General features: G+C 47.4%; 1 protein-coding gene and 1 pseudogene across 1 annotated transcript in view; one reads left to right on the top strand and one right to left on the bottom strand.

Moving 5' to 3' along the window:
* The window catches only part of GXYLT2 (glucoside xylosyltransferase 2), a gene marked incomplete in the record, with an annotated part of 80,332 nt that overhangs the window by 30,352 nt on the left and 24,958 nt on the right, over nt 1–25,022 (bottom strand). Inside the window, 2 exon segments of the mRNA XM_073592029.1 lie at nt 8,022–8,153; nt 12,191–12,374. Of these exon segments, the coding sequence (XP_073448130.1) occupies nt 8,022–8,153; nt 12,191–12,374 (316 nt within the window).
* Nucleotides 20,411–20,472, top strand: LOC141104016 (U4 spliceosomal RNA; annotated as a pseudogene).

The following is a 25,022-nucleotide window of genomic DNA, read 5'->3' as shown; positions in this document are numbered from 1 at the left end:
CAGAGGGAGTAGAAAGTCCAGGATCTATCCTTTTTGAACAGAAATAGAAAGTTTTGTCCTCAAAGTTTTGGTTCAAGTCAAGTTGGGCATGCCATATACCCCTAGACCCTATCCTAGATGTTTACTCTAAATAAAACAACAAAAACAAGCCCATTGTACTGGTTACAGACTTTGGATGCAAGTTGGAAAATGCATATTGCCTGGCTGTGCAGAATATAATGGGACCCAAAAACTCAGCAGCTCCTTAGGGGATAGTGCTACATAGTGAGTACAAATGGTTAATGGGAAGCAAAGCGTGTCATCTGACCTACAGTTCTAGAATGACATGAAAGTGGATTTATGAAGTCCATTCTCAGCAATCATTACTTATACACAGGATGCACAGAGCAGAATGTAAAATAAATTATCAGCATTTAGATTGCAAGCTCTTAGGAGCAGTCTCCTCCCAACTGCGCTGTCTCCCGCCGACAATGTCATCCTTTCAGCAGGGCAGGGGGTGGGAGGAGCGGCAGATCTGGATGGAGGGCTGGAGCTGCCCAACTAATTTACCAAGAGGGTGATTACCCGCCTCCCGATCTGTCCAGATCCCCAGCTCCCCCCCCCCCCCCTGCTCTGCTGATAGGATGACATTGTTGGCAGGGCGGGAGACCCGGGACAGACACACAGGCTGCGAAATGGCATGTCCGCGGACCAGACAGAAATGTCATGGACCGCGGTTGCTGCTCACCTTCTGCTGTGCAGCCAAGCTACTAACAGGCCACAGACTGGTACTGGTCTGTGGCGCAGGTGTTGGGGACCCCTGGCTTAAAGTATATTTAAACCCCCCCCCCCCCCCCAAAAAAAAAAAAAAAAAAAAAAAAAAAAAGTGTAATATATTACAGCTCAGCAGTTCTTAGATTTGGTGGCTGCATTATTTTTCTTTTTTGATCCTACCAGTACCACACTTCCTGTCCTAGTGTGACTACCCTCAATCACTGCCCTGTATAAAGACAATAAAAACAGGTCTGGGCTACAGAAAATCCCCTTTCTTCTCTTCCCTATATCATAGAGGGAAGTGGGTTCTCTAGTTCAGTGTTTCTCAACCAGGCCACTTGGGTTCCCCGCAGGGTGCCACAAGCACAGGACCCAGATGTTCCTTGGATCAACTCCATGAGTTTCCATGATTCGGGCAGACCACCTGCTAGCACCAAGGATGCTCTAGAACCAGGATGGCAGCCAGATGGCCCACACCATGAAAACACATGACTAGGATTCAGGGTAGGTGGTATGCAGGGCTCCCCCCAGCATTCATGGGAAGACAGACGTCTGCCTCTTCCATACCTCCTCCAACCCCTACCCTCTGCTGAAACCAAAAGTTAGGGTTCTGATGTGAATAGGGGGCTCAGTGATGGGGCTGCAAGATTGGGTGACTCTGTAATGGGGGGATCCTGTGTGAATGGGATGCTCTGTATTGGGAAGGCTATGCGATTGTGAGGGCTTTGCTATAAGGGGACTCTGATGTAATGGGGATGCTCTGCTGTAAATGGGGAACTCTGATGTGATGGGGGCTCTCATGAATTGGGGGTGGCTCTGATTTGATGGGGGCTCTCATGTATCGGGGGTAGCTCTGATTTGATGGGGGCCTCTGGCATGAAGGGGTGACTATGATGTGAAGGGAGTCCTTTGACTTAAAGGGGTACTGATGTGATAGGGGGAGACCCTAATGTGATGGGGGGACTCATGTATAGGGGGCCTCTGATGTTATGGGGGGGGGGGCTCTGATATGATGGAGTGACTGATTTGAAGGAAGGACTCCAATGTAAAGGAGGGTGCTGATGTGATCAGGGTGTTAAGTAGGAATGCACCGCTGCCGATACCGAGCATTTTCACGAGTACTCGTATATATGCTCCCAATACTAAAACCCATACTTTGCAGTGCGATTCGCATCCATGCAAAATGAATGGGAGCAAATCGCACTGCAAGGAATCGCATGTGATTTGAACATGAATGTAGTGTGATTCCTATCCAAATCACATGTGATTTCCCCCACCGCTCCTGTGTGTGTGAACCCAGTAAAGAAAGCGAAGCGCCATGTAGTGCAGCAATAGGCAGTTTATTAAAATGTTATAACAACTCACAAAGTAAATATGTAGTCAAATCTGAAGGAGATGTCCGGCGGTCCACCCCCAAGCTGACATCCCTTTTGCCTTATACCCACAGGAGTCCCGGAATTTCTCCTCCAGCCCTGTGATTTGCTATCATCGGCAGGACGGGAACACTGCAGATATGGATTTGTTAGATTTTTCCTTTGTAAATTGTTATAACATTTTGATAAACTGCTTATTGCTGCACTACATGGCACTTTACTTTCTTTACTGGGTTCACACACACAGGATCGGTGGGGGGAAATGCATGCGATTCTTTGCAGCACGATTTGTGTCCATTCATTTTGTATGGACGCAAATCGCACTACAAAGTATCGGTACTCGGTATTGGTGAGTACTTGACCGACAGTAGCTTTACTCATACTCGCCGATAAAAAAAGTATCGGTGCATCCTTAGTGTTAAAGAGGAACTGCAGTCTGCTCTGGCTGCATTCATTTTTACTGTGGGCAGCTGAAGCTGCTGCCTGTTCACGTCCTGGATTTACACAGACACACAGAGGCACACCTTCAGCCCTGCAGCTTTCATTGGCCCTCTTATGACTCATCCCCCCTCCCTTCTTGGCAAACTCTCAAGAGAGTGAGAGAGAGAGAGCTGTGCATGAGGTCATAAGCCTAGGCTAATGACCAGACAAGAAACAAGAAGTGGGCTGTAGAAGGTATTTACTGGCAGAAAATAAATGTTTTACTAGCCTAAGTTAAAACAACAACAAGGGCAGAGTATTTAATAAATGGAAAGTTGGAAAAATTACTGAAGGTCCACTTTAAGTTAATTTCATCAAGGTGGTTGCATGTATTGCCCCAGGCTCAGGTTCCCCATTGATACATAACATTTACATTTTTTTACATTTTATACTGGGGTACCTCAGGATTTTCCATAATTTTAGCCTGCATTTACATTTTCAGCTAATAAAACTCTCTTAAAACGCCCGAAAATAACACCTGAAAAAACGCCCAACAAGCAAAATCCCATTCAATGGCACCTGTTTACATCTGAGCGTTTTGTCACCTGAAGCAAAACACCTGAAAAACACCCTAAGCTCAAAAAGGAACATGAGCTTCTCTGGGGCAGATTACAGGCGTTTTTCTGCATTTTACATTGGTGACCTGAACAAAATTGTGGCAAAATTGCGGTAAAAACACACGACTTTAAATGCAGCCTTAAAGTGGTTGTACACCCCCCCAAAAAAAAAAAAAAAAAAAAAAACCTGCGAGACAAAGGCATAATTATGAATTACTTACCTGAGATTGAAGCCCTAGCAGCGGTCCCCATACACCGCTCCGGCCGGCGACATCGCTCCCGGGGTTATTTCTGGGTATCGCGGGCTCCGGCGCTGTGATTGGTCGGAGCCATGATGGCATCACTCCCGCGCAAGCACGCGGGAGCCACCAGTAACGGCATAGTCTAACTGAAGCAACGGCACCTATGTGCCATTGCTTCAGTTTGCTTCAGTGCCGATGGCACATACATGCAAATACAGGGGATATCACCTAAACCGTTCAGGTTTAGGAGATATCCGGGGTAGCTACAGGTAAGCCTTATTATAGGCTTACCTGTAGCAAAAAGTGTTGTAAGGGTTTACAACCACTTTAAAAAGGTGCCGCAACTGAAAAAAAGGCTGAGAAGTGCTGCTCCAGTTCTCAGGGATCACTGTAATGCCGCTAACTAGCTCCAGAACCTTTTCATTTTTTTTTTTAGGGTTTCCCAGTGCACATTTTGGCGTGATTGTAGCGTGTTTAGTTGCGCGTCTGCTACCCGTGCTTGGGGTGTCATTACCAATCAATGGCACCACAAGCGCGACCTGCGAGTACAGTCCGTTTCCAAAATGCATGGCAACGCGCACATTTTTGGTGTGTTTTGTTGCACGTTTAGGAAATGTGCAGGCGTGAATGCAGCCTAAACGAAAGAATTACAGCAGAATGATCCCCCCACTGAGGTCCCCAAGAAATAGAATCAGCCAGTGGCCACCTGTTACCGGAATATCGCTTTTGGCTAGACCGACTCTTTATCCTACAGTGGAGTCTAATGTGGTGGAAAGTTATGTGAGGCCGGTAGGATTTGTAATCCTGGGCCGCTGTAAGAGAACAGGTGTGACAACTCTCTACCCTCCATGCTGGCCTCCGGTGTTTGGGGGGGGCACTGCTCCCCTCCGCCTGGGAATTACTAAGCAGATTAATACACACAACACATAACAGTCACTCTGCGGAATTTCACACGGTTCAGGGTTACTTCTCTTCCTGCCACGGCTTTATGTGGACAAGTGTAAAAAAAAATCAAATATAGCATAAGGGCTCCTTCACACCTTGTCCGATGACCTGCGCTGATCTGCATCGCTTAACGCAAGGACACGTTCCCTGAAATTCATAAAGATTGGCTCAGACAGATTTGGCAAAAGCATTTTTCCTGCATTCTAAAAGCAATGCAGCATGCGCCAAATTCATGTATCCGTCTAGAACGTGTACTTGGATTTGGCACATGCTCTGTCACTTTAAGAAAGCACGCAGGACACTTTTGGGAAAATCTGTCTCCGCTAGTTTCTCTCCGTACGCCAAAAGAGAGCTGGTTTTAATTGGCTCTACTTTCGGAAGATACGATCTGTCAATAATTTATCTTGGATTTGCCGCATTCCTTGAGGTACAATGTAAAAGTGGTGCATTGTAGAACTACCTGAATTTGGTGCACGAGTCGCTGTCAGAACCAAAACGTCTTGCAAATGCTTCATGAATTTGGCACAATACATTAACAAGAGGGCTTAAAGCGGACCCCTGGTTTATAGACTCAGGTCCCAGATAGGGCTGGGTGATTTTCTAAAAAAAAAAAAAATCTGCGATTTTCTTAAAAAAAACTTACGATTCAAACCGAGTTTATTTTTTTTGGACACCGCAAGGAGCTGCGGGCAGGAGTTTTTAGGCGAGGCCGCAGCTTCGGCCTAGTCCGCAGGGTCCGGCCTCGTAGACTAGGCCGAAGCCACAGCCTCACCTAAAAACTTCTGCCCACAGCTCCTCAGGACCGGCACTGAGGAGCTGCAGGCAGGAGTTTTTAGGCGAGGCCGCGGCTTCGGCCTACTCCGTGGCATCCAGCCTCATGGACTAGGCCGAAGCCGCGGACTAGGCCGAAGCCACGGACTCGCCTAAAAACTCCTGCCCGCAGCTCCTTAGGATCGGCGCGGTGAAAAATAAAAAAAAAATCGATTTGCTTAAATTTTGAATCGATTTGACCTCTCAACTCGATTCATGATTTAAATCGATTTTTTTCCCCAGCCCTAGTCCCAGGTTACACTCAGCTCTCCTCTCTGAGCTGTGTAGTCTGTGACATCAGATCCACTCCCCTTACCTTAAGGAGCTCAGAAAAGCTGTGTAAATTCTGGACTTTATAGCGGACCTTCAGTCGTTTTTTCATCTTTCCATTTATTAAATTTTCTGCCCTTGTTGCTTTAACTTTGGATAGTAAAACATTTTTTTTCTGCCAGTAAATACCTTATACAGCCCACTTCCAGTTTCTTGTCTTGTCATTAGCCTAGGCTTGTGACATCATACACCGCTCTCTCTCTCACTCTTATGCGAGTTTACGAGGGGTGGGGGGTGGGGGGGTGAGTCATAAGAGGTCCAATGAGAGCTGCAGAGCTGGGGGTGTGCCTCTGTGTGTCTGTGTAAATCCAAGAAGTGAACAGGCAGAAGCTCCAGCTGCCCACAGTTAAAAGGATTGCAGCCAGACTCAGTGAAGGGAGATTTCTGCAGCATATTTGGCAAGTACAGAATCACGGTATATATAAAATAGTGTGGGAGGAAACCCACGCAGGCGCAAGGGAAACATTTAAACTCCAGGCAGGTAGTGCCATGGTTGGGCTTCAAGCCGTCGATCCCACTGCTAAGTGGAAGTAGCTAAGTGCTTAGCACAGGGACAGCCCCGTAGAGGAGGTGAGTATCGCAGCAACTTTTATAATAGCTATTTTTTTAAAGGCTGGAGGATCAACAAAAATAAAAATAAAAAAAAAAAAAGTGTAAAATTTTGCAAACAGGTAATTTTGCTCCTTCACTGATGGGTATTGATAGGTTGCACTGCTAAGGTGGCACTGAAAGTAATGCATTTTTTATTAAAATAACAAACATGTTATACTTACCTACTCTATGCAATGGCACAGAGCAACCCCAACCTTCCCCAACTGATACTCTAGGCTCCTTTCCCCCGCATAGTGCCCACCATAGCAATTTGCTTGCATTGGGGGCACTCATACGTGCTCGCTCCCAGGCTGGCTCTGTGTGTGACTTGGCCCTGCCCCCGGCTTCCTCCTCATTGGCCATGATTGACAGCAGTGGGAGCCAATGGCTCCCACGGCTGTCTCTGAGCCAGTGAGGAGGTAAAGAGCTGGGGACCAGCTGCTCTCATGCACATCACTGGATCAAGACAGGGCTCAGGTAAGTATAAGGGGGGCTGGGTGGGGTGGCTGCACAGATAAGTTTTACCCCAAGGCAGAGAAGGTAAACTTTCAGTCTTTACAACCACTTTAACCACATGCCGACCAGCTGCCGCAGTTGCACTGCAGCAGAATGGCACGGCTGGGCGAAACTACGTTATGCAACGTCACTTCGCCCTGTGGCCACTAGGGGGCGTGCCCCCCACTCGCCCCCCGAGCCGATGCGAGTGCCTGGCAGTCTTGATCACCGCCGGGCTCCCGTGATCGCTTGGGGCACACGGAGAACCCGGAACTGTGTGTGTAAACACACAGTTTCCGGTTCTCTGAGGGGAGAACTGACAGATCGTCTGTTCATACAGAGTATGAACAGACGATCTGTTTTCTTCCCTGCACAGTCCCCATCCCCCTTCAGTTAGAACACAAACTAGGACACACATTAACCCCTTCACTGCCCCCTAGTATTAACCCCTTCACTGCCAGTGACATTTTTACAGTAATCAATGCAGTTTTAATCGCACTGACCGCTGTATTAATGCCAACGGTCCCAAAAATGTGACAAAATTGTCCGACATAATGTCGCAGTCACAATTAAAATCGCTGATCGCCGCCATTACTAGTAAAAAAAAAAAAATATTAATAAAAATGCCATAAAACTGTCCCCTATTTTGTAGACGCTATAACTTTTGCGCAAACCAATCAATATACGCTTATTGTGATTTTTTTTTACCAAAAATATGTAGAAGAATACGTATCGACCTAAACTGAGGAAAAAAAATGTTAATATTAATTATATTAATTTAATTTTATTATTAATAATAATATTTTTTGGGGATATTTATTATAGCAAAAAGTAAAAAATAATGCGTTTTTTTCAAAAGTGTCGCTCTTTTTTTGTTTATAGCGCAAAAAATAAAAACCGCAGAGGCGATCAAATACCACCAAAAGGAAGCTCTATTTGTGGGGGAAATTTGTGGGGGAAAGAAGGACGTTGATTCTGTTTGGGAGCCACGTCGCACGACCGCGCAATTGTCAGTTAAAGCGACGCAGTGCCGAATCGCAAAAAGTGCTCTGGTCTTTGGCCAGCCAAATGGTCCGGGGCTTAAGTGGTTAAATATACTATATACTAAATGCACTTTACCTCTTTGCACGTTCATTCAAAATCATTACTAATATCCCTAAAACTTACAGCAGATGGTAAGTTATAACCTACATTACTGTGTATGTCCTTCTCAGGACTTTCAGAAGTTTATCAGAAACGTTAAGGCAGGTCTGCAAGCCACGCACGTAGCAAGGCAAAATACAATTTTAAACAGAAAAACATATGCCAGCCAGCCAGGGGAGCTTGAATAACACATAAAATGAATTCCTGGCTGGAAGGAGGCTGAAAAATGCATAAGAAGCAAAGACAAGCTGGCCAGATGCGGAAAGGATATTAACGTCTGAATGCAATATAATGATTCTTACCGGAAGAAAAAGTCTCTGAGCTGCGCAGGGCTTGAATAATTTCTTCCATTCCTGAGCGTTTCCAACCGAAAACGTGATTGGATAGATCTTGTATTCAAACTTCCTGGATAACTGACGGGGCCATTCCCTGAGCTGCAGGAGAAAAAACATGAAAGAGAGGAAAAAAGATTGACACAAAACTGCAGCAAGTCAAGTTAGGAAATGCATGGCGTTTTTTTTTTATTTAGATTTTCAGGACTAAGAAGATGATTTTTTTTTTATTTTTTAGGCAAGTATGAAATATTACACAGAATTATTTTATGATTACTATTTCTACACAGCTGGTGTAGCTCTTGGCTCCTTTTCACATGCTTACCAGGTTATCCTTAAAGAGACCCTGTCACCTTGACTATTCGGGGGAAAAGGACAGGGGTTATTCAACCACTTGCCCACCACGCTATAGCCGAATGACGGCTACAGCGCGACTGGCCAGTTCTGGGAGGGCGTTATATGACGTCCTATCGTAATTGCGCCTACTGTGGCGTGCGGGACCCAGCTGATCACAGATCAGGGTAAAGGGTCAATCACAGCGGCCCTTTACCATGAGATCAGCTGTGTCCAATCACAGCTGATCACGATGTAAACACAAGTTATTGTGTTTAACACACGGTTATTGGTTTTTCTTTTCTCATGCTGACAGCGCGAAGAGAGGAGAGCCAATAACCAGCTTGTGTGAAGGGGACATCCACACTGATCATCAGGGCACTGATGATCAGTGTCGCAATTATCAGTGCAGTCCCAACAGTGCCCACCAGTGCTGCCAATCAGTGCCCACCAGTGCTGCCAATCAGTGCCCACCAGTGCCTCCTCATCAGTGCTGCTTCATAATTGCCTCTTCATCAGTGCCCACCAGTGCTGCCAATCAGTGCCCACCAGTGCCTCCTCACCAGTGCTGCTTCATCATTGCCTCCTCATCAGTGCCCACCAGTGCTGCCAATCAGTGCCCACCAGTGCCTCCTCATCAGTGCTGCTTCATCATTGCCTCCTCATCAGTGCCCACCAGTGCTGCCAATCAGTGCCCACCAGTGCTGCCAATCAGTGCTGCTTCATCATTGCCTCCTCATCAGTGCCCATCAGTGCTGCCAATCGGTGCCCACCAGTGTGTCCTGATCAGTGTCACCTATCAGTGCTGCCTACCAGTGCAGCCTCATCATTGCCTCCTCATCAGTGCCCATCAGTGCCGCCTCATCTGCGCATATCAGTGAAGGAGAAAAATTACCGGTTTGAAAAATTTTATTAAAAAATATGAAACAGTTTTTTTGTTTTTTTTTTTAAATTTGGTCTTTTTTCATTTATTTCGCAAAAAATAAAAACCCAGTGGTGATTAAATACCACCAAAAGAAAGCTCCATTTGTGTGAAAAAAAAAAATGATAAAAATTTCATATAGGTACAGTGTAGCATGACCGCGCATTTGTCATTCAAAGTGTGACAGCGCTGAAAGTTGGCCTGGGCAGGAAGGGGGTAAAAGTGCCCAGTAGGCAAGTGGTTAAAGCTGAACTCCAAGTTGAACAGAAAGTACCGTTGCTGTGGAGCCCCCCTGCACTGCAAGGGTTAAATGCTTAAAGCAAAAACTACACCGTATCTGAGCACCACAAACTGAGAATGCGACTTACTTAACTCCGTTTTTATTAATAAAAATAAACTCCCCCATCCATCCATGTCTCCATGCTTTATTTTGTTGAAAAATCACTTTGAAAAACACTCCCTTGCATTTCTAGCCATGGCCATCTTGAGTAAGGGCAGATGATTCATGTACCATTTGCTTCCTGGAATCCACCTGCCCTTTGCTCAGGCATACAGGCAGGAGGATGTGCTTAGCTGAGAAAGCCCTTCTTCCAGAAAATAAAATGCCCATGAAGACTCCTGGGATGTATGAGATCGTTTTGGCCTAGGCCAGAAACCAGGTAGCCACTGATGTAAAAAAAAAAAAAAAAATTCTTAAAAACTAGTAAATATTATATACCTTCCTATCTATTTACTAAGTCTGGCAGCATAAGGGTTAAAAATAATGCTAATTGAGAAAGTTTGGTTCCTCTTTAAAATGTCTAGGGGTGCTGGAATAAGAAGAAATATAATATATATAAGAAATGCTTACCTTATTACGTGCTCTAGCAGACTCCCTCTATCCATCTGAAGCTCCAGCCTGTGGGTGGTTTCTCAGCGTCATTACATAAAATGCATAGTTATTAACCCTGCATTGTAAGTAGAGGGGCAAGCATTCAATCGTGGCTGGGAGAACCTTAGAGAGGGGGTAGCATTGGACCAATCGCAAGCATACCACCATTTCAGAGAGAAGAGGACCGGAACCACCCACAGGCCGCTGCTTCAGAGAGAAGAGGACCGGAACCACCCACAGTTCACTGCTTTAGAGAGAAGAGGACTGGAACCACCCACAGGCCGCTGCTTCAGAGAGAAGAGGACCGGAACCACCCACAGGCCGCTGCTTCAGAGAGAAGTGGACTGGAACCACCCACAGGCCACTACTTCAGAGAGAAGTGGACCGGAACCACCCACAGGCCACTACTTCAGAGAGAAGTGGACCGGAACCACCCACAGGCCGCTGCTTCAGAGAGAAGTGGACTGGAACCACCCACAGGCCGCTGCTTCAGAGAGAAGAGGACCGGAACCACCCACAGGCCGCTGCTTCAGAGAGAAGAGGACCGGAACCACCCACAGTTCACTGCTTTAGAGAGAAGAGGACTGGAACCACCCACAGGCCGCTGCTTCAGACAGAAGAGGACCAGAACCACCCACAGGCCGCTGCTTCAGAGAGAAGAGGACCGGAACCACCCACAGGCCACTACTTCAGAGAGAAGTGGACCGGAACCACCCACAGGCCTCTGCTTCAGAGAGAAGTGGACTGGAACCACCCACAGGCCTCTGCTTCAGAGAGAAGTGGACTGGAACCACCCACAGGCTGCTGCTTCAGAGAGAAGAGTAATGGAACCACCCACAGGCCGCTGCTTCAGAGAGAAGAGGACCGGAACCACCCACAGGCTGCTGCTTCAGAGAGAAGAGGACCAGAACCACCCACAGGCCGCTGCTTCAGAGAGAAGAGGACCAGAACCACCCACAGGCCGCTGCTTCAGAGAGAATAGGACCGGAACCACCCACAGGCTGCTGCTTCAGAGAGAAGAGGACCAGAACCACCCACAGGCCGCTGCTTCAGAGAGAAGAGGACCAGAACCACCCACAGGCCACTACTTCAGAGAGAAGTGGACTGGAACCACCCACTGGCCGCTGCTTCAGAGAGAAGAGGACCGGAACCACCCACAGGCCGCTGCTTCAGAGAGAAGTGGACCGGAACCACCCACAGGCCACTGCTTCAGAGAGAAGTGGACCCGAACCACCCACAGGCCACTGCTTCAGAGAGAAGTGGACCCGAACCACCCACAGGCTGCTGCTTTAGAGAGAAGTGGACTGGAACCACCCACAGGCCGCTGCTTCAGGGAGAAGTGGACCGGAACCACCCACAGGCCGCTGCTTCAGAGAGAAATGGACCGGAACCACCCACAGGCTGGAGCTTTTGGGAAAAAGAGTACAGTGCTGGAACAGGGATTAGGGCAAGTGACAAAGTCTCTTCGTCACTCCTTTAGAAATAATGAGCGTTTACCCTTGCAGTGCAGGGGGATCCAAATGTAAGGGTATTTTTGTATTCCAGCCTGGAGTTCAGCTATAAAGTCTCGCTTTTACAGAGCTCCCCTGCTGATCCTTTTCACATGGCTGCTGGATCAAAACACTCGGAAAGACAATAGCATGAGACCTTCCCCTGTGATGTGGTGCTCAGGCTCAACGGCCAATCACATGAAGGAAAGACTGACATCGCTGTTCCCTGTAAGCCCAACACCAACAATGTTGCACTGGCAGCCAAAGAAGAAGGAGCACCACTGCACTGATTGGAAATCTGTAGGTGGCACATGAAGATAGCAGGCACCATGATGCAAATTATAAACCCATCCTGCATTTCAAATTTTCTAATTTTTCTTGAAAGCAGACAACAATTCCACAAAATTGGAATATTCCACAACACGGACTGCAAGAACAGAGGCTCTTCAAATCACCGTCTAGAAAGGCTGAAAATTGGTTAACTATGTACCAAACAACCCAGATAAGCTTCTTTTTCACCAACCTTCCGTTCAAACTCTGGTTTTAATTCGTCTTCTGCAAAGATGTGAAATCGAAGCTTCTTCACACTGAAGAGCACAGCAGATTTTAGCATGGTCACCGTCTCCTCTACACGATCCCCACATGCCACCACAGCAAGATGCATCCATTCCACGGGGACAGAAACTTTCTGTTTTTGCTCGGGAACTCTGCAGAAAGAAAGAAAATCTACCAATTAATAGAAGTTCTATTTAATTCCACTATACACATCCCTCTTCATCTTGAAGACCCCAGTTGAAGATAGAACTCTTATACGAATCCCCAAAAAGCAGCCATGCGGGGGTAGGCAACCTTTCAGAGGTTGAGATCTACCTGAACAACATAAAGGAAAGCAAGGATAAACAGTAGTGTCCTCTTGTCCCCCTTCACATCTACCCCCCATAGTAGTGTCCTCTGGCCCCCTTCAGATCACCTCCCACAGTAGTGTCCTATGCTCCCCCCATAGCAGTGTCCTCTGTCCCCCTCCCCCCACAGTAGTGTTCTGTACCTCCCGACAGTGTCCTCTCCCACCTTCACATCACCACCCCCCCACCGTAGTGTCTTCTGCCCCCCTTCCCCCACAGTAGTGTCCTTTACCCCTTTCATATCACCTCCCACAGTAGTGTTCTCTGCCCCCTTCACATCACCTTCCACAGTAGTGTCCTCTGCCCCCCCTTCATATCACCTCCCACAGTAGCGTCCTCCGCCCCCCTTCATATCACCTCCCACAGTAGTGTCCTCTGCCCCCCTTCACATCACCTCCCACAGTAGTGTCCTCTGCCCCCCCCCCCCCTTCATATCACCTCCCACAGTAGCGTCCTCCGCCCCCCTTCATATCACCACCCACAGTAGTGTCCTCTGCCCCCCCCCCCTTCTTATCACCTCCCACAGTAGTATCCTCTGCCCCCTTCTTATCACCTCCCACAGTAGTATCCTCTGCCACCCTTCATATTACCTCCCACAGTAGTGTCCTCTGCCCCTCTTCATATCACCTCCCACAGTAGTGTCCTCTGGCCCCCCCCCCCTTTCATATCACCTCCCACAGTAGTGTCCTCTGCCACCCTACTTATCACCTCCCACAGTAGTATCCTCTGCCCCCTTCTTATCACCTCCCACAATAGTATCCTCTGCCACCCTTCATATCACCTCCCACAGTAGTGTCCTCTGCCACCCTTCATATCACCTCCCACAGTAGTGTCCTCTGTCCCCCTATATATCACCTCCCACAGTAGTGTCCTCTGCCCCCTATATATCACCTCCCACAGTAGTGTCCCTGCCCCCCTTCATATCACCTCCCACAGTAGTGTCCTCTGCCCCCCTATATATCACCTCCCACAGTAGTGTCCTCTGCCCCTCTATATATCACCTCCCACAGTAGTGTCCCTGCCCCCCTTCATATCACCTCCCACAGTAGTGTCCTATGCCCCCCCATAGCAGTGTCTCTGTCCCCCTCCCCCACAGTAGAGTTCTGTACCCCCCTTCACATCACCCCCCCCCCCCACTGTAGTGTCCTCTGTCCCCTCCCCCCACAGTAGTGTCCTGTACCCTCCAAAGCAGTGTCCTCTGTCCATTTCTCATCACAATCACCCCCCCAGACACACTGTATTGTTCTCTGTCCCCCCTCCAATGGTGTCTCCTTACACACAGCGCTGTTTAGGTAGCACTTCCTACCCGCCAGCGTGTGTACCGCAGAGCGGAGATCAGAAGACGGCATAGTGCTGGGTGGAAGGCAGACACGGGAGCTGCCAGAGTCAACATTTCATAATAACAAGCTGGTGATTGGTTGCTAGGACCGCCTAGTAACCATTCACTGAGGCAACTCCCGCCCTCCATCCATTACAATAATGCCTCTCCGTTCTGCAGAGAACTTGAGAGCGGCAGAGGCTGGGGGGAGGCAGAGCCGTGGTCACAATCCACCTGTCGGCTCCCCGCAGTCGACTGATCGATTGTGATTGATGGCTTGTCGACAACCAGCTCCAGAGGTTGCTAGGGGGTTCCTTGAGCTGTGGCTGATTGACCTTCCATCTGATGAGGCCTGTATAGTTCTGGGGCCAATGCCACTTGGCAAAGCCAGTGGCATGACACAATTTTTATCCATCTGTAAGGGTGGCATTCCAACCACCACTGTAAGGGGAGAGATTTTTTCCACCAGCTACCAATGTAAGGGGCATTCCTTCCACTGACCCCTGAAAAATACATTTTAGGAGTTCCCTGAGACCTGAGAATTATTTCAAGGATTTCTTTGGGGGTAAAAAGATTGAGAAAGGCTGCTCTGAAGTATATTCCTATTCCTAGAGAACCCAACATACTACTAACCAGAAATGATCTGCACAGCTTACAGGTTTCATGGGTTAAAAAGCCTTACCCTGTTCCTCCCACCTTTAAATCTTGTCAACTTTGCCAGGCTTTGAAGCTGTTGACCCAGGGAGCTATGCATACCAGAGAAGCACTGGATTTCAAGCCCCCGAGGAGCTAAAATGCAAAAGGAATTCAACATGTTGGCACCTGAAGGTGCTTGCCATGGGCTAAAACCACAAAATTCGGTACACTAGTGAAACTTCAAGCTTACCTTACTGCGTATCTTTAGTCAAGCCCATGTTTTTTTATTTTGGAAACAGTAAGGAAGAGTTAGAACCCTTGTCAGGTTCTTACTGGAGAGAATTATTCTCTGTTTGTTCTGGTGACCACCGTTATTGAGACAGAAAATGGTAAAATATTCAAAAGGGGGAAGCAGGTGAGAGGAAATGTTCTAATAGGGAGCAACTAAAAACTATCACTAACTAAAAATGTTTTGGCTGCATATATAATTTAATCTTAATGCAAAACTCCAGCAAATATACCAAGATGAAAATTAATAGCTCAATAATAGCCAATAAAAAAAACAGCTTTTGTGGCACTATTCACTTTCAATCTGGAGCTTTCCACAGCAGTACCGATTTTCTTCCATAAGATGTTCTCAGTCTAATAACCAGCATCATTCAACCTTCTTCGAAACCCAAACTGTCCAAGACCCGCCCCAGCCTGTGACTGAACAGTGAAATAAGAAGCAGCACAGTGATGAGCTCATCTCTCTGTGACGTCATGTTCTCCACCTTGTTCATTCAGAGAACAATTTGCTTTTAAGTGGTTGTAAACCCTGTTACACCACTTTTACCTACAGGTAAGCCTATAACAAGGCTTACCTATAGGTACCTTGAATATCTCCTAAACTTGCACAATTTAGGAGATATTCAGTATATGCGCTGCTGGTGCTGTTTCTTCGGGACTCGTGCTGTGACCGTTGGCTCTCGCGCATATGCGCGGGAGTGATGTCATCGCTGCACCAGCCAATTACAGCGCCGGAGGCACGAACCCGGAAGTAACTCCGTTGGAAAATGTCCGCTGTGTACTCGGAGTGTCCATTCACACACTGAGCTGCGGCTCCGCCCTGCCCCCTCTGTCTCCTGATTGGCTCACTGGCTGCGATTGACAGCGCCAAAAGCCAATCAAGAGTGCGAGTCCCGGAGAGGCAAGGATCCGACATCGCTGGATCGAGATGGGGCTCAGGTAAGTATTAGGGGGTGCTGGGGGGCTGCTGCCCACAGAAGGTTTTTTACCTTCATGCATAGAATTAGGGATGTCCCGATACCGATACTAGTATCGGTATCGGAACCGATACCGAGCATTTGCCCAGGTATTTGTACTCGGGCAAATGCTCCCGATGCTTCCCCCGATACCTAGAGGACAGCTGTGATCGGCGTGTGGGGGAGTTACAAGATTCTCCCCCATCGGCTTTCAGCGGCTTAGTGACATACAGCGGTGATCGCTCACCGCTGACTGTCACTGCATCCTCCTCCATGCCCCCTCCGTTCCTCTGTCCCCCTCCGCTGTCCCCCTCCGTTCCTCTCTCCTTCTCTTTGCCTCTCCGCTGTCCCCCTCCGTTCCTCTCTCCTTCTCTGTCCCCCTCCGCTGTCCCCTCCGTTCCTCTTTCCTTCTCTGTGTCTCTCTGCTGTCCCCTCCGTTCCTCTCTCCTTCTCTGTCCCCCTCCGCTGTCCCCTCCGTTCCTCTTTCCTTCTCTGTGCCTCCCCGCTGTCCCCCTCCGTTCCTCTTTCCTTCTCTGTCCCCCTCCGCTGTCCCCCTTCGTTCCTCTCTCCTTCTCTTTGCCTCTCCGCTGTCCCCCTCCGTTCCTCTCTCCTTCTCTGTCCCCCTCCGCTGTCCCCTCCGTTCCTCTCTCCTTCTCTGTCCCCCTCCGCTGTCCCCTCCGTTCCTCTCTCCTTCTCTGTGCCTCTCCGCTGTCCCCCTCCGTTCCCCTCTCCTTCTCTGTCCCCCTCCAATCTCCCCCTCCGTTCCGCCGTCCTCCTCCTCCTTCCTTTGTGAATGGACAGAGTCAGCTGACTCTGTCCATTCATATAACTGAAACATTGTAATCTCCTGTGATTACGATGTGTCAGTTTATGAATGGAGAGGAGCCGCTGTCTTCTCTCCATTCATTCTCAGTGCAGCTGAGGCTGCAGAGAAAGGGACTGGGGAATCTCTATCCTCGGTCTCTTTCTCTGTCTCAAGGGGGAGATATCAGAGGTCTGTTAAGACCCCTGATATCTCACCAAAGCCCCCCAACAGGGCTGATTAAAAAATAAAAAAAACACATATTGCAATAAAGAATAAAAAAAAATTATTGTAAAAAATAAAAATTGTAAATGAAAAAAAAAAAAAAAAACACACACACATACACCGTTCACCCCCCCCACCACCACCACCACAAGAAAAAAGCACTGTTAAAAAAAAAAAACAAACAAAAAAAAAAAACATTGTCACGTGACATTAAAAAAAAAAGTATCGGTAATCGGTATCGGCGAGTACTTGAAAAAAAGTATCGGTGCTTGTACTTGGTCCTAAAAATGTGGTATCGGGACAACCCTACATAGAATGCATGAAGGTAAAAAAACTTGTGCCTTTACAACCACTTTAATTCAGAGAATACAAAGCATTCTGTGAATGGCGCCCCTGCTGAGCGGCCCACCTCCTGTGTTCACAATGTATCAGGTCGGTCGCTTGGCACAGGACAGGACACAGAAGCAAGTGGAGATCACTGAAATAGTGGTGTCTATTTTGGAGATTTCAGCTTCCCGGGCATTAGCCAGTTATGGTATATACAGTTACATTGGTCCAAGCTGTAAAACTATACCATGCCTGGAATTCTTCTTTAACAACGACGAAAAGAAAAGCGTGCTTTGCCACGCTCTGAAAAGTGATCCACTGCAGACTAGCATGGGTTAATGTCAACTCAGCCTAAAACCCAGTACACACAGGCCGAATATTGGGTGGCATCGCCGGTTCAAAAGACACCGTCCGACATTTGGCCCGGGTACACAGCAGCTGGGCTGGCTTCTATCAAAGGGGCATGACTAACAAAAAGGTCTGCCGATCAGCATCTGATCTGCGCCCTCATCAGTCAATGGCAGAGAGTGCTGACTGGGGTTGTTCTGGCCATCCCTCCTGTCAGAATACAATAGCTCAGTGGGGGAGATCGCTGTACTAACATTGCATAGTTAGTACATCGGCTCTTCCCAAGCTCTCAGTTTTTTTTTTGCTCAGCCTGCTGATTGAACAAAAAAATAATAGTGTGTACTGGGCTTTAGTCTGGCCATACATTAAAGCGATTATAAACCTTTGGTTATTTTAAAACCAAAATAACAAACATGTTATACTTACCTGCTCTGTGCAATCGTTTTGCACAGAGCAGCCCCGATCCTCCTCTTCTGGGATCCCCATGCTGGTGCTCCAGGCCCCTCCTCTTCAGCGAGTGCCCCCAGGGAAAGCCACTTTCCCTGGGGGCACCCATGCGTGCTTGCTCCCAAGCCGCCCAGTCTGCGTCTATTGACACAGCCCGGGCGACTCTGCCTCGCTCCCTCGTCATGGCATTTCATTGACAGCGGCGGGAGCCAATGGCTGCTGCTACAATCACTCCTCATCTACCCAATAAGGAGAGAGACAGCTCTCGTGCACATCATTGGATCGGGCTTAGGTAGGGATAAGGGGAGGTTCCTGCAGTACATAGGGTTTTTTAACATACAGTATAATTAAAGGCAAACTTTTTTTTTCGTTTTGGATAGAGTGGAGAGGGCTTAGAACACCTGTCAGTTTTTATTGCTGCCTGTGCCGCCTGTAGGGAGATTCATCCTCTCTATTTTTTTGTTTACCATTATAATTGAAAGTGAAAGTAAAGAAAATCTCAAATTTTGGGTTGTCCCAAAAGGGGGAAATCTTCCAATGGGGGCACTAGTTCTGGTGACCTGGGGTCCCCAAGAAATTCCTGTAAATCGCAAAGATTTCCTCTCACTTCCTGTTTGGCTATGGGACAGGAAGTGAAGATAAATCTTCCCAATGGGCCACAGATGGCAAAGAAAAATCTGACGGGTGTTATAACCCTCCCTTGCTCTATCCAAAATGAAAAAAAAAAAAAAGTTTTGCCCATCGTCCTACTTTAATGCATAGAATGCATTAAAGGGGTTGTAAACTCTTGTGTTTTTTCACCTTAATGCATCATATGCATTAAGGTGAAAAAACACCTGGCAGTCACCCCCCCCCCCCCGTTTTACTTAACTGAGCCCCTTCATCTCTTCGGCGGGGACACGCTGTCCCTCTCTCCACGGGTTCCCGGCACAGCCATTGGCTCCCGCTGCTGTCAATCAAATCCAATGACAAGGGCGCCGGGGGCCGAGTTCAGCATTCGTGTCTGTGAACGCAAATGCTGGACTCAGGAGCGTGCCTGCAAGGCAACCCCCCCCCCCCCCCCGGGAGAGTGCTTCTCCTAGGGGGTTATCTGATTTGGGGAGGAACCGCCGGGGGACCCCAGAAGAGGATGAGGTTCAGGGCCACTCTGTGCAAAATGAGCTGCACAGTGGAGGTAAGTATGATATGTTTGTTCTAAAAAAAAAAAAAAAAAGATCCTTTACAAACACTTTAAAGATAAAAACCTTGAGGCTTTAGGACAGGGGTCTCAAACTGGCAGCCCTCCAGCTGTTGTGAAACTACAAGTCCCATCATGCCTCTGCCTGTGGGAGTCATACTTGTAACTGTCAGCCTTGCAATGCCTCATGGGACTTGTTGTTTCTGGAGGGCCGCCAGTTTGAGACCCCTGCTTTAGGGACCACTTTAAAGCAGAGTTCCACCCAAAAGTGGAACCTCCACTTACCTGTTTCCTCCCCCCCTCCGGTGCCACATTTGGCACCTTTCAGGGGGGGAAAGGGGTACCTGTTTTGACAGGTACCCATCCCTACTTCCGGGAGCCAGTGGCGCGGCGCTGTCCCTTTGGAAATTCGGCCCCCCTCCTCCTTCCTCCCCTGCTGGGCCAGTTAGAGCAGCGCGCTTCACGCAAACGCAGTAGGGAACCCTTAAGACAAATGGCGGCGGCAGCACCCAAGAGCTGATCCAAAAATCGGCTGGGGTGCAGACATCGCGGGCTCACTGGACAGGTAAGTGTCCATATATTAAAAGTCAGCAGCTGCAGTATTTGTAGCTGCTGACTGTTATTTCTATTTTTTCCCCAGGCGGAACACCGCTTTAAGCTTTTTTCTTTTTCGGGGTTGAAGGAAAAAAAAAAAAATTGTTCGATTCCTCCATCAACACATTGTTGATGGGGGAATCCCTCCTGCTGCACTATTGTATTCTGACAGTGGGAGGTTTCCCAGCTAATGCTGGTTATAGGTTTTGGTGATAATCATATGAAAAGAACCATTCAGGCTGGTTGTACTGAAGTCGATCAGTAGATCGATACAACCAGCCTGCACTTGCGTGGATCAAATATACCCAATGTGTTTTTTTGTTTTAGCCTTCAACTACTCTACAGCCTAACTTTATAAAAGGTGCAGCTACTCTTCCTCCTACACCACAATTCATCTCATTGTTTTCATCCAAAGACAACAATAGACACGTAACTTCCTCTCCAAGTTGGCAAAAAGTCACTTTTTTCCCCTCTGTATTGTATTATCAGTTGACTGAGGAATTACGTTACAAACAGGAAGGAGCCTGAAAAACAACGTTGCATCAAACAGGACACAAAGCAACCCTTCATCTTCAAAGTGAAACACTGATCAGCAATTTCTGACCAACAAAAGCTACACGTAAGTGGGGCAAATACCGAGTACACAAAACATACAAAATTGTCATAAGCATCTAAATGATTGTTAAATTCTACATACACCTAATCACTAACATCTCATATACTGTCATTGCGCAGTGGCAGTATCATAGCCAATGAGGTTCACCTGAGGTGTGATTATTGCTTCTCCGTCCTTTTGGCTAAGATCAAGTGTAGTATCTGTTCTTATCAGTTTCCAGAGGAGGCGCTGTGCAACTCCCGAGTGTGGGGAGGGCACATGCAAATCCAATGGTGTCATTGGACCTGGAAGGGCGGTTCGGCAGTGCCGGGGTTTGGACGTCCTTTGCTGGCGTCAGCAGGGCCGAGTCCGTGCCGTGCGAAAGGGTGCTCCTGGTGAGGATGGGTGTTGCATTGGGTCTGACCCAGAGGGTCGGGTCCCTGGTCTTCTGACCTAGATTGGGGTAGCTCTAGCTTCGGTCAATTTTTCGGGAGAGAACAATGGCTCCTCTCTAGCTGGAGGGGGAGGAGCGGTTAGTATTCCCCAAATGTAATTAGGTAGGAGTGATGGGAGCGACGGTGGGGCCTGATGGCAAAGGGCTCTCACCAAGCTTCCAGAACTTCAGGCCTTCCTGGCTGGGGTGGGGGCTGCTGTGGTCTGGGTTGTTGGTCAGGGCTTGTACCGAAAGCCTGTGGTGTATGTGCCCCTGGAGTGGCAGTCCAGGGGTGCCATAAAATCACTGTGAGTGAGGGTCACTTTGATTTGTGGCACCACGGTCACTAAACCATTACACGCTTTTTTTGCGCCTGCCTCCTGGGCCAGGCTTTTTGGCTGGGACCGGAGGAATTTTTTATTCCTGGCCGGAGGGCCTGGCCATTGTATTGCACAATGGCCACATTTTCACTCTCCTCTACTTCCTTCTCCCGCACTTTCTTTTTATTTATTTCCTTTGTGTGTCACTTTTTGTATCTTTGTGTTGTACACGGTTTGTTGTACTGTGTGATTTGTAGGGTTGCAGGTCCTCGGGCCTGCCCTGAAAGTCTTGGGAGGAGGTGGACATGGCCTTTTGGCTTAGTTCGCCCTATCTCATAGGGTCTCCTTTCGGGGGAGCCCCACCGAGTACTTGGATGGGTCTGTTTCGGCAGGCCCTCCACAGAAAGGGGTCCGTCTGGTTTCGGCCAGATGGACCAAGTGTAAGTACCCTTGTCCCCATCAGGAGCCTAACGGCCTGGGGATTCAGGGCAAGGCCCTCTGATTTTAGAGGGCTTGTGTACCTGTTGCACTTTTTTGTGTTTCACTCTCTATGTGTGGCACCAGGTGAAGTTTTTGAGTGTGTTTCACACGCCATGGGCTTTCAAAAAAAAAAAAAAAAATCTCATATACTGTCATGGGATGAGCCGGAGAAGATTGTCTCAAAGGCCTGGCACACTTGTCAATAACCAGTAGGGATGAGCTTCGAGTCGAACGCAAGTTGCCGTGGAGAGGAGTGAGGCTTCGGGCGACCGCATTGCTGGACCGTGGAACAGGTGAGTGTCTGATTATTAAAAGGGAGCAGCTACACTTTTTGTAGCTGCTGACTTTTAAATGGGTGGAACTCCGCTTTAAGGACCACCCTATAACAGATATACTGCTACAGGGCGGCCCTCTTGTGTAGAATCACATATATATATATATATATATATATATATATATATATATACACACATACACACACACACATATATTAACACACATCTACGTAGCCTCCCTGGCGGTTTTCCCGAGTGTGGCTCGGGGTTAAAATTCAGTACCATTAGCGGTAACCCCGAGCCACACTCGGGATCGCATTGCAGGATCCTGGGGCGGCTTTACTTACCTTGTCCCCGGGATCCTGCGATGTCCCCCGCTGTGTCCGAGGGCTCCGTCCTCCTCCGAAGCCTCTCCGTGCCAGGCTCCGTTCCCTGCGAGCGGCGCGACGCACGGGGGCGGAGCCTGGCGGCAAATTAAAAAAACTGTCAAAATCATAACACATACAGTACTGTAATATTACAGTACTGTATGAAATGATTTCACATCCCTTTTGTCCCCAGTGCTCTGGCCCATGCCCTGCATGCAGTTTTACATGATATATACTGTTCTTTCTGCCTGGAAACTGGAGATTGTCCATAGCAACCAAAAAGTGTCCCTTTACGTCAAAAGTGGCTTTAGACCAGCTAGAAAACAGCGATAGTAAATTAGAACACTTGCAGAATTGAGCGATAGTGAATTGTGGGGAAATTTATTTTATTACTATTTTTTTAAATTTTTTTTAATTATTTATTTTTATTTATTATATTATAATTTATGTTTTTGTGTTTCAAACTTTATCATACCCGGGATATCTACTAGACTCTGGTTTGGACAGATTTAAGTGTGTTATTGTTAAGATTTACAGACCTACAATATAAAACGCCAAATTTCCATGCAAAATAATGGTACCGCTTTCAGCACCTAAAATCCGAAATAATCATACCGCCAGGGAGGTTAAGGACGTGTCGCTTCTGCTGTGATTACTCAGCAGAATCCAATCAATGTCTGCAATGGATGTCCGTCGACACACGGCGATCGTCAGGCAGAGACACAGAATGGAGCTCTGCCTATGTAACCAAGACAGAGCTCCGTTCTAATGGAGGGAGGGGGGCTCGGATTAGTGCTCCATCATTGGTGTGAGTGGTGGAAACAATAGTGCCCCATCATTTATATCAGTGGATGGAATGAATAGTGCCCCATCATTTGTATCAGCGGGAGGAATACTGCCCCATCATTGGTGTCAATGGAAGGAATAGTGCCCCATCATTGAAATTAGTGCCCTATTATTTATATTAGTGGTGCACCGAAATGAAAACTCGGGTGCCAAAACCGAAACTTCAGGATGCACTTGGCCGAAACCGAAGTTTTTGTTTTATATATTTGTATACATAATTGTATTGTATTCAACTTTTTAATTAATATGATTCATTTAAATGAATATGAATTTATTGTCAGCCATTATCGGCAGCTTTAGCACAAGAAAAACTCAAGAAAAATGCATTCCTTTAAATTCTAGGTATGTCTTCACACTGATTCGTTGAGCTTCCGTTGCCGTGTTAAAAATCCTGCTTGCTGCATTTTTGGTAGGTTAAAAAGAAAACTCACGAAGAACGCACCTCCCCATTGAAACCGCAAGAACACATCAAAAACGCACCCGTGTTGCATTCTTGATGCAGTTTTTGAGTCACGTGACCTATTATGCGTATATTCCAAAATGGTGTGTTTTGGGCGCCATTATTGGCACTTTTTTTTCTATCGGCATAACGCTGATAACCCTATTTTCGGTCGATAATTTTTGGTGGCTAAAATTTCAGTGCATCACTAATTTAATATAATAATATCAGTGGGAAGAATGGTTCCCCTCTGTTGGGGTCAGTGGAAGGATTGGTGCCAAATCAATTGCATCAGTGGAAAAAAATGTGTCTTGTATCAGCGGGAGGAACGGTGCCTTGCATCAGTGGAAAAAACAGTACCTTGTATCAGCGGCAGAAAGGGTGCCTTGTATCAGCGGCAGAAACAGTGCCCCATGGGCCAGATAGAGGCAAGCAATGGGCCACATTTGGCCTGCAGTTTGGAGACCACTGGTGTAAACTAACACCATAGAAAACAAGACAAATTGCCTTGACCTTGTGTTGGCACAGCAAATGGTGTGAATGGGCCCTTGGGCTTGGCTCACACCCATACAGGTGCCACCATGGGCCCATTTTTCATGAATTCCTGAGCATCACGTGTAGGTCAGCCCATTTATGTCAATGGGCTGCCCTACCTGCGAGAAATTTAGAAAAGTCGTCCCTGACTCTTATCTGAAAATGGCACCATGTGGTTTGGCGCACGCGTTTTGCAGATGCGTGGGGGTGCCATTAAAAATGAATGATACTACTGGGCATCTGCTAAAGTGCAGCATGTCAGGAGAACGCAGAGTTTGGGCACGTTCCTGACACGCAAAGGTCTGAACCTAGCCTTGGTGAGGCTCCAGTACAAAGTTTTGAAAGCCTGGTTTAGAGTATCAGTCCCTTTTGGATAGAAGGGATCATTTAGAGAATGAATTCAAGTGGCAGTCACTGGCTCCATGATATACGTTTAATACTCTGTGTTATGTAGAATTACCTTCTGACGGTTTCCCAATTAGCACGCAACGCCAAGTATCAATACGTGTAGAGAAGAGCTTAGGTCTTAATTAAATTCCTGTTTCAGAGGGGTATAAATATTGGATGAGCTCGTTTATGTGAATTAGTATTTACCTTGCAGCTTTTTAGTGTTACACCGTGAATTATTAGAAGGAGCTGTTGGGTGATAAAAGCCATACGCCTCGCTACTGGATTAACAACCTGCAGATATTTTCTGAAGGATTGTGCCATCATGCGAAAGGCATCTATTCATAAATAATAGATGGGCTTAAAGAGAGCCTATCCTTTGTACATACAAGCCAAAGCAACTTCACTTTAAATCCAGACTTTGCAGCTGTTTCTATCCCTCGCCCCGCGTCCTGTGCTGGAATTTCCCTAGGTTACAGCCTTTTGTAGTTCCTGTACAGCAAGGCCTGGAGTGTGAGAGAAAGAAGCAGCACAAGGAGCCAATCAGTTCATGTGCTAAAAAAAAAAAAAAAAAAAAGCATACTGATAGGAAGAGAAAGCAGAGTGACAAACAAGTAAGCTCATCCCTGTGTTACTTCTCCTTTCACTGTCCCGTCAC

This window comes from Aquarana catesbeiana, linkage group LG07 (assembly GCF_042186555.1).
Source record: "Aquarana catesbeiana isolate 2022-GZ linkage group LG07, ASM4218655v1, whole genome shotgun sequence".
Taxonomy (NCBI): Eukaryota; Metazoa; Chordata; class Amphibia; order Anura; family Ranidae; genus Aquarana; species Aquarana catesbeiana.
This window is presented reverse-complemented; position numbering and strand designations above follow the sequence as displayed.